Source organism: Beta vulgaris, chromosome 1 (assembly GCF_026745355.1).
Source record: "Beta vulgaris subsp. vulgaris cultivar EL10 chromosome 1, EL10.2, whole genome shotgun sequence".
Lineage (NCBI taxonomy): Eukaryota > Viridiplantae > Streptophyta > Magnoliopsida > Caryophyllales > Amaranthaceae > Beta > Beta vulgaris.
This window is the reverse complement of record NC_079202.1, coordinates 51,927,966-51,938,470: the sequence shown is the minus strand read 5'-3', so window position 1 is coordinate 51,938,470 and position 10,505 is coordinate 51,927,966. Positions and strand designations below refer to the sequence as shown.

Genomic DNA, 10,505 nt, shown 5'->3' with positions numbered 1-10,505 from the left:
ATCAAGGTATATATATATGTCAAAACACGGTAGAATAATATAAGGTAATGTACATCTTTCAATCGTAGATAATATGCACACCGTCATAGGTCAAAACACGGTCAAATAAGAACACAATGCGTGTGCTCTGGTATAACAATGACATGCAAATGATCATATGCTTATTTCAGAATAGCGTTATGTTTATTCATTATGTGGCTTTTATCTTGTTCCAAGTGTTACAAGGATGTTTTGGCCTAATGGTTAAGATTGAGATGCTGTAAATGATTAGTCACAGGTTTAAATTCTTCTTTCCCTTTTTTTGTACTTTATACTACCTTCGTTGCTCATATAGATTAAAAAAAAAAAACTTGTTCAAGTGTTCGTTATTAATCAACTTTATGTTTAGAATTAATGTTCATTTGATTGAACCAGTTGTTCTTTTTGCATATCTTTTAGATTACCATGTTCATGAAATTACAAAATATTTGTTTTAGCTATGTGCGTTGTCCTGATGTGTGCAGTTGCGGTATATGTGGAAAAATGGCAGGTATTGTGTCTTTCGTTGTACCGCTAAATTTGGTTTCCATTAATTTTTCTCAACATTTACTTGCTTTTCTGGTGTGTATGCGACTTAGATATGTCATAGTGTTTTTGCCTTTTTGCTAAGGTGTTATGGGGGGACGATTGAGTGATCTCAAATGCAAAAGAGAATATAACTTTGATCACTTTCCGATGGAAATTGATCAATAAAAGTTTCCAAATTGAAGGAGAAAGAAAAGAATTCTTAATGATCAATATGTATTTTTCAGTCGAAAAATTGAAATAATCTTGCACTTACCCTATAAGACATTCCTTTGAGAAAAGGCAATTCAAAAATGCTATGGCTAATCTCGTTTAAGCTAAAAACTAAATCTTCATCTAACCAAAAAAAAAAACTAGCTAAACAGAGTAGAAGTGGGAAACGGTGAGCTTAAAATGATGTATTGATGTTTATACTGCTGATATCTGCACTGGCGATTGCTTGGGTGGTTCTTCCCCCTTCTTCGGCGTGCTGCCATAGTAGCAAGCATACAAAATAAGCTGGATGCAACCTAGTATAGCTCCAACGCCATTGCCAATCTGCGCGCCATGACAAAGGGATCAAAGAGAAGAGGATCAAAGTTACAGTCACAAATTGAGAAATAGAACATAACACATTGAAAATTAAGCAAATTGAGACTCATTTAATACCAGAATGTATGGATCAAATCTGATAAAAGCATAAGCACTCCATATGATTCCATTAAAGAAACCAGCCAGGGAGAGAGACAGTGGCATGAATTTAACACTCTTCGTCTTCACAACCTTGAACTGTTGTTCAAAAAATTTCATACTTCAGTACATACTACATGAAGAATCATAACAATGTAAGACATCAAATAAGAAATATATAATTCAACTTGACTATTACACTATTCAATACCTCAGTTCGGCATCCTTTTTTTTACTAAGAATTTAAAACAAATGTTATCATTCAATATGTTTTCCATTTGTCTAATGATCAAAATTGTGCATATTCAAACGTCAAAGTGAAACCACAACAATTACTAGAGAACGGAGAGAGTAAGATTCATACCATAACAGTAAGAGGTGAACCATAGAGAATGATCCCAAAGACGTCACAAAAGATCCCAACAAAGTTAGACCGCGAAGTATGGCTGTGGAATACTAGGATTGTGATGCATATTAAGGCAGCCAAAAACAACACCTCGCCGAAATAATACAGCACCATTGCTTTCTGAATAGTTGTAAAAGAGATCATCAGACATCAGCTAGCTAGCTAGAAATTCAGCAAATAAGTTACTAAGATCAGTAAATTACTTTTTACTACTTACCCTTTTGTTGATGTCAGAGTATCTCAAGTATATCAAGTTGTAGCATATGTACATAACCAGCCCAACACTGTTGATGGTTGTAACAAGAATACTATGTGGATGTACAAAGGGCATTGAGTAAAAAACCCACATAATACAGTTGATTATTCCCGCCACAATTGTGTGATATTTGAATTCCTCCACTGATTTATTCTTCCATATTCTCCATATTGTAGGCCTATTATAAACATTTTAACATTTGCATTAATATTGTGTATCAATCGATATGATTTACACTTCAATCATAATATCCAAGAGCATAATTTTAAAATTGGAGACAAAAATTCACTTCTGAATTCGGTCATTTTTGTTGATGATATTAACATTGTAATATTGCAATCCTATACTATATGGTTTCACAACTAAAATAATCAAAACCAACAAATCTAGCATTCTACCAAAAAGACATGCAGTCAAGATTTTTTAAACCTCAGATTACTTATACAACCTCTACTTTGAAATAAATGAAACGATTCTCTCTATTATGTGAGAGCTTTTTAGGAGAAACGTTTCATTTATTTCAGAATGCGTGAAGTATTAAATTTAGACATCATGAAAATGTAGACGAATTGTATTTAAAAGAGGAGAGAGAATAATGGAGGAAAAGAAGGCAAAAATAGAGGTGAAATTAAGAAAATACATACGCCGGGGAAAGGAAGAGGAAGAAAGAAGTGACATTCCCTGCAAATAATAAGAAATCCAACAAAATTAAGTTAGTTTATTACCAATAATAGTGGTAAAACAGAAACATCAAAAGTGTGAAGCAGAAAATTAAGCACAAAAAGCGTGATTAAGCAAACTTAAATTTGTACTTCCTCTGTTATTTTTTTTATCTTTCTCACTTAGAATATTAGTACTATTCATACTTAGAAACAATCGTCTCAATTGTTTTCGATTTATAAGAAAAAATATAGTCATGTGAAATCTTATTTAAATTATCATTATTATTACTTACATAAATTCATTCATACATATAATTAATAATAATATTTTTTTTCTATAGGAATAATTAATAATAATATAAAATTGAGTTAGTTTTTTTTTCTCATAAGTTCATGTAATAATAAAATTAAGCCAAAATATCGCCATTTTTTTATTAAAGAGTTCAGCGCCAAAAAAATCTGCATAAGTATTTCTATTTCTCCCAATAATTTCGAATAATATAAATAAAATTAATAGCAGGAAATGAAGTAGAAAACAATAAACATAATCGAATTGATGAATTCAATTTTTTGAATTATTACAGTTCTTGATTTTAATCAAAATTGTTGAACAACGAAGCAAATCAAAGTAAGCTTAAAGAATTAATGTCCATTTCTTCATCAAATTATTATAATCAATAATTTAAAGAAACTAATTACAATGCAAACATGAAGCAGAATTAAACATATAATCTCAAATTTCAGTTTAAACATCAATGAAATTATATAATAATAGTATGAACTAATACTACGTGATCATACATATATTTCGATTTTCGAAGAAATAACATAATTGCATGTAACATTAAACTAAATCAAATCACAATAACAATGCTGAGAAATTCAGTAATTAAAGCAGCAAGGAAAATAATCAACCTCTGAAACAGCAAAAATCAACGAAAAATTCATACAAACAGAAAAGAAGATCACATAATCATACCAATTATTCCAAGAACACTACGAATAATATCTGGATTCACCATTTTTACTTTCTTCAAGAATCAAAAGTAGTAAGAAATACAAAGAAGAGAGAGAAAGAGAGAAATGAAAAAAACTGATGAAATGTGAGAGAATTTTGGGAGAAATTTATATAGGAAGAGTCAGAGAGTTGTAGAAGAGAGTATTAAAGGATTATATGATCATTTATCCAAAGTAGATGATCATTTTCATCTTTTTATCCTGTAAAAAATGGGTATACATTGTCAGAAAATTTGAGTTTTTTAGTGAGAAGATTAAACTGATGTTTTTTGAAAGATCACATAAAAATGCAAGATTAGTGGATATATAGCTTTATGTTGTAAAAGTTGAGCAGTGTTTTAGTGAGAAATTGAACTATGTAGAAGTTGTTGGGAATGTTGGTATTGTTATAGTGGAGTGTAATACAGCAGATAAATACTGCATGCAACTAATTAACTGCAGCAAATGTATGTTGCATGCATGAGTTCGAATCTCTGGAGTATTTAAAACTCTTCCTCAGTCCCAAACTATAATTCTCATTTCTATTTTGGGTATCCTAAAATATAGTAGTTTTCATTTTAATATTAAATTTCAAATTTTTCCGTAATTTATCTAGAAAAATTGTGTCTCATCATTTATTTGCTTCTTGAATTTTGTTTTTTTCCTTTGTTTATTCAACCAAAATGTTACAATTAATGCTCTTTTACCAATTATTCTCCATTTTCTCTCCTAAAATCATCTTTTCTCATACAACATTTATGTAAATAAACAAAAAAATCTTTACTATCCCTTTTAGATTTTACTTGCATAAATTATTGTGACGAAAGAAAAATGGAAACTATATTTTGGGACGAAGGGAGTACAATTCTACATGAGAGAGTTGTATCTTAATCATATATTTTAAAATCAAGAGCTCACAATGGTAGAAAGGAGAGATTTAAAGGTTGGATTTTAATGAGAAAATAAAATAGGGGAAATTTTAGAAAGATAATATATTAGCCATTAATTTTTTATTTAATGGTTGATATTGTTCAAACTCTACCTTGTAGAGTTAATTTAGCTGAACTCTAGAGGATCCAAACACTACATGCATGCATGCTAGTCAACTCCCTTGAGATACAGTGAAATTCACACGTGCATAGTGCATGGCCATTCTTTTTTTACTGATGAACACAAAATAAATTTTAAATTTTAAAGTAAGGGTCAAATAAATTAGGGTTTTTTAATCAGAAAGGACCTAATAAAATACAAGTTTTGTGGGGAAGGACCTAATAAATAATTTTTTTTGTCAAAAAGGACCTAATAAAATACCTTCGATTGTGAACAGGAACCACTTTATGAATTTTCGGCCAAATTTACTATTTACCAGCATTGATCGTTTTTTTTACTCCTAGTTGACTCTTTAATGTTCTATTCATTTACCAGACATTTTCCTTCAATATTTGAAAAAAAAATAGGACGAGAAGAGAAATTACAACCCTATTTTGCAATTTGGGAAAAACGTATATTAATAGGAGCCTTAAATTTCAAAAACCCTTAAACATTGAGAGAGAAAAATTTGAAAAGCAAAACATGCGACCTTGGATTTGATGAAGGTTGCAGGATAAGATCGAATAAGTTGATGCTTCCCTTCAATGGAGATTGTGGTGTTGGAAGGAAAGTGTGAGAATTCAATATGTTTGGGTTAGTTAAAATAGGAACAGAACATTAAAGAGTCAACTAGGTGTAAAAAAAGGGTCAGCGCTGGTAAATGGTAAATTTGTCCTAAAATTCATAAAGTGGTTCCTGTTCACAATCGGAAGTATTTTATTATGTCCATTTTGACAATTTTTTTTTATTAGGTCCTTCCCCCACAAAACTTGTATTTTATTAGGTCCTTTCTCACAAAAAACCCAATAAATTATATACACACTACAATTCTGCAAAATTAGATACAAGAACAATAGTTATTATGGGTCGAAGAGAGTATAATATAAGCCACTACGTTTAATTTTCCTATTAAGCACAGGTTTTGTTTAGGTTTCGTTTAGGGTCATTTGTTTCAAGATATGAAGTGGAAAGGGAATAGATAGAGGAGGAGAATGGTAACGGAAACACCTATCTTTATTAAGTGTTTGTTTCAAGCCAAAGATTATATTGTAAATGAATGGTAACTAATTAACCATACGGTACCATCAAATAATGAATTTTGTTACTTGCGGAGGATGAGAATGTAACAAATTGCAGGAACCTATTACCATCACTTGATAGTAATGGTCTAATGAATTGATGAGGGGTTAAACTAAACAAGAGAAGAGGGAATCGGTAATTGATACGGTTTCTTGGAGTCGAAAAATAGTGAACCAAATGATCCCTTAAATGAGTTAATTTCCCTCATAAAACCTCCTTAAAATGAACGAACGCACTTAATACTCCGTCTTAACTTACATACCCGATGATGCACAACTTTAACCAATAATATCTCTGATTATTCGGTATAAAAAAATTATAAAAAATTAATATTTTAAAATTTTATATCGAAATAAATTTAGCGACATTTTTATGTTAACATTGAGTTTATACAAATATAAAAAAAATATGATCAAAGTAAAATATATAAATAATATAAAAGTCAAAATAGAACATCTATTAAAAAACGGAGAAAATATTAGACATTTATGAAGGAAAAAATGCTCGTATTGTATCAGCAGAGGTTTTTTAAAAACACTTTAATTAGAATCTGAAAAGAAAGGCTTCACCAAAATGATGCAATTTCAGGTTCAAGTACCCCTACAAGTCTACAGAATGTTGAAGGTAAACCCAACTATTGTGACCTGCTAGTCTGCTACCATATAGAAGTATACTGATTACTGCATATATACATTATTTTCAGTTACAAAAACCATGACTGTTGAGCTCTACTTAGCTATCCATAAACAACCCCTTCAAAATACTCAAGGAGAAAGGACAATTATGTCTGAAAAATCAGCACTCTCATCACTTTCAGTAGCCTCGGAGCTGGAGCAACTGCTACCATTTCGAGCCACACTATCTTCAATCATGTTCCTTCCATCAGCTGGCCTTGTGGGAAGCGAAATCTTCAGATTGGTATCGAGGCCCAAGCTCACTTTGGCTTGGGGTTCTGGGGTTGAGGATGAACCCAACGAAGGCTTCTCTAAGCGGACTTTGCCTCTGTTGATGTGTTGTGCACAGTACTTTTGATCCGGAAGAACTTCCTTCTTGCATCGCCACTTTTTACCATCGGTTCTCTTACACCTTAATTCAGTTTCTTGGTTGGTCTTGCAATTTTCGATTTTTGGACACGGCATACTTGGATCTAAAAAATTGAGCAGGGTGAATACAAAGAAATCTAGACTATTGTAATGACAATTAGAAATGCAGCTTATAAACTGAGATTTTTGATTGATTAAAAGTATGATCATACACCAAGCAAAATAACCAATATAGTCAACAGATTAGATTTGGTGAGGTTTGTGCCATTATGCTATCATTCCTACGAAAACGACCCACCAAATGATGCATAAATCAGGAGAATTTTTGTGAAGTCAACAGTGAGAATCTTCAGTTCAAATGGAGTAACCACCTACATTAATTGGAGTTTCTTCATTTTACCTTAGTCCTAAAATAACCTATTTTGTGATGACATGAGTATGGACACTTCGACACTTCATTTAGGATAAAAGATCATGGAATTCTTTCCATAAAATAGCCGAGTGAAAAACATACCATGATGTACTCTCGTCTGAGTAACACACAGTAACTCACAATTGTGGAGCACGAAAAATCAGCCTAATGTAAAAGTATATATCTAAATTCCAATTTTTTAACACCACAAAAATCACTAGTCCAAATAGAAAACATCAAATAGAAAGCATAGGACTTACCATTTTGAAGAACACTTTTGGGTGAGAAATCCAATCCTGAGGCTAAGTTGATGACAACAGTCTTCTCCTTTGCAACAATCTCATGCTTTGACACATTCTTTTGCTTGTCATTATCATTGCTCATTGCAGTCTTATCGGTCATAGCTGGAGCTCTCATCACTACCGTAGTTGGCCCATTCTTATTTAGATTTGCCGGGAAATGTGGCCTGATGTCACTGCTCAGATTATTGTTTCGATTTAAGTTGATGAAGTTGGGGGTTCGAAAATTTGGAGAGGCTTCCACGAGCTTTCTTGAACGCTTACTACCTCGATGCATGTGCTTCCCGCAGTATTTCTCATTAGGAATCACAGATTGATGGCACCTCCATTTCTTGCCATCAGTCCTCCTGCATCTCCCAGGCTCTGGATCCATCACCTGCCGGTAATCAGAACCCTCACGGAAAAATGCTAGCACTGCACATCATGATGAAGAAACCAAAGAACCACAATTCCAAATTTATCAACTATAAACTACCAACCCACTAAAAGCTGAGTTCTGAATCTTAATAATGGTGAGTTCTCACCTTAAAAAAAATAAGTTCACCAAAACTAAGGTGAAAAGAACACATCTTATGACATCTTCTAAGTATAAGTAAATTCAAATGTACCATTAGAATTCAAACATTGTTCATCCGTCGCAGCCTACATACAAATATAAGGAATAAGATCTTTCTAAATTATTAGAACAAGTCAACTGAGTATTATTAACATTGGACAATGGATCAAACTATAATGGATCAACTCATTAGAATCTTTTTTCTAATATTACATACTTTACAAAGTTTAAGTTCTAGAAGGTGGATTTACTGACTTTACATTCTACAAGGCACATAGATGTCTAAAATATGACTTAGGTTTTTCCTACATTGTGGGTACACTCATGATTATAATCTACATTTTGCTCAATTGAGGATTGAAAACACAAACTTTCAGTTTAGTAGAATGTAATAAATGGTAATAGTAATGATAACAAGTTTAAATTTGTAAGGAAAATACTTTCATCCGCCAAACATGTATTTTTCTTCGGAATTTGCATCACCATTGAACACCACCTGGTGGTGATGTAAAATTTATGAAAAAAGAGATTTTTGGGATATGTAAGCATTACCATGGACATTAACATAATGAGACTTTCTTCGCAAAATTACCCATACATTTATTATCATTATCCTCATTTGTTACCGCGACCAAACTCACATCACCACATGAGGATCAATAAACATTTGCTTCTTAAGTACAATACCAAACAGTAAATACTGGAAAAGTACTTGAATCAGCTAGGACAACCATATTCCTCCCCACCTTGATGACCATACTCAAACAGGAAAGCAACAAAAGTTTTGAGCACTCCATCACATTCGTCATCCTAAACTTCACCAAAATCACAATTCTCAAATAGGAAAGCAACAAAAGCTTTTAGCATTCCTTCACATTTGTCATGTCAACAAATCACCAAACAAAACAAATTATATCAGTCCTTACAAAAGATAATGTCCTTGACAATCATATGAATACATGCCAAAAAAAACACACCTAAACTTTTCACCCCTATGTCAAGGCGCAACTCAAGTCTCAAAATCACATTAAACAGTCTCCTAAGAGGGAAAAATCATGCTTAGAGACAAAAAGGCAAGAGAAAAGAAATTTACAGAACAAATAAACAAAAAATTCAGGAACAACAAAAAAAATTGAAACCCATGTTGAATAATCAGCATTATACACTAAAACAAACAATAATTTCAGTCTAACATGTAGTATACACATAAAATTTGAACATATTCAACAACTTATCCAGAACTAAAACCAAATCATACATGCAACTAGCAACACCCAAAATACAGAAATCCTAAAAGCTTTCCCAAATAATATAAAATAAAAATTAGATTAAAAAATATATATATATATACTTTGAAACAATTGTCTCAAAATATATAGTATAGAGAAGTGTTTCACTTATTTAAGAACGAATGACGAAGTATATAAAATGCTAAAGAAAATTTCAATGAGAAGCTAAAAATAAACAAAAACTTACAAAAAGGGGATGATCTTGTGTAGAGATTGTCCAAATGATGAGGAACAAAAGAAGATGAAAAACTTCTCCAAATAGGAAGAAGAAGTTGTAAAGGAACAGGTAAACCCCAAATCATATACTTAAATATTAAAAATTGTCTTTTAAGTTCATCCAGCTGTTCCTCTGTAAACCTGACCACTGAGTAATTCCTGCACTCCACTACTTGATCATCATCATCATCTTCTTCTTCTCCTTCTTCCTCTTCTTCATCTTCCACCATCACAATTCTGTCAAAGTTATTGTCTTTTTCTCTGTCATCAGTTTTTTTACTGCAGAAGTAACTGGACCCACCACCATCACCAATACCAAGACAAAGATTAATCAACGGTTGTGATTCATCCTCATTTTCCCCTGTTTTTTCTTCTTTCCTCTGTTTTTCAGAATTTAATTTCCACCTGTCCTTCACATCTTTGCTTTTCTGATCAAAATCTTTATAACCCATAAAAGAAAAGAGAAAACCCAGTTATAAAAATCAAATCTTTTTTGATAATCAGTATAAAAAAAAAGGGTGATTACTGATTTATAGAATTAAGCAGTAAAAAATTAGACTAACCTGAAGAAGTAGAGAAAGAGGGTGAAAAAAGGTTCATTTTGTTGGTAAATTTTGTATGAAAGTTGTTGAAGAAGATATAAAAGGGGGGAAATTTAATGGAAAAGAAAATGAGAAAAATGGTTGAGAGAAATGAAAATAGTTATAGTAGTGTATAGGTCTAGTAATAAGTACTGGATATTAGAGAAAATGGAGAGAGAAAGAGAGAGATTGTCAGAAGAAGAGGACATCTGACAAGAGGAGGGAAGAAAAGGAGGGGGGAAAGAGAGTGAGAGCTGAGGGGTTTTGGCAGAGAGTATGCTGCTGAGGACAGAGAGTTGTCAGAGAGTGAGTGATTGTGTGTCAATTTTTGGATTGATTTCAAATGTGAGTGGGAACGTGCTCTCATATTATAATACTTTCATTGTT

General features: G+C 32.1%; 2 protein-coding genes across 2 annotated transcripts; both read right to left on the bottom strand.

Annotated features, from left to right (window-relative positions):
- Nucleotides 1-972: 972 nt before the first annotated feature.
- On the bottom strand, nucleotides 973-3,579 carry LOC104905456 (bidirectional sugar transporter SWEET6b). The gene is made up of 5 exons (XM_057392354.1): nucleotides 3,527-3,579; nucleotides 1,857-2,073; nucleotides 1,598-1,759; nucleotides 1,213-1,332; nucleotides 973-1,101 (listed from the first exon to the last, which is right to left on the bottom strand). Exons 1-5 carry the CDS (start codon nucleotides 3,577-3,579, stop codon nucleotides 973-975), a joined length of 681 nt encoding a protein of 226 aa, XP_057248337.1.
- Nucleotides 3,580-6,131: 2,552 nt separating this feature from the next.
- LOC104905457 (growth-regulating factor 9) lies at nucleotides 6,132-10,448 on the bottom strand. The gene is made up of 4 exons (XM_010694009.3): nucleotides 10,101-10,448; nucleotides 9,509-9,976; nucleotides 7,438-7,890; nucleotides 6,132-6,869 (listed from the first exon to the last, which is right to left on the bottom strand). The coding sequence occupies exons 1-4, from the start codon at nucleotides 10,135-10,137 to the stop codon at nucleotides 6,487-6,489; spliced, it is 1,341 nt and encodes a 446-aa protein (XP_010692311.1). The 5' UTR covers nucleotides 10,138-10,448; the 3' UTR covers nucleotides 6,132-6,486.
- Nucleotides 10,449-10,505: the final 57 nt, after the last annotated feature.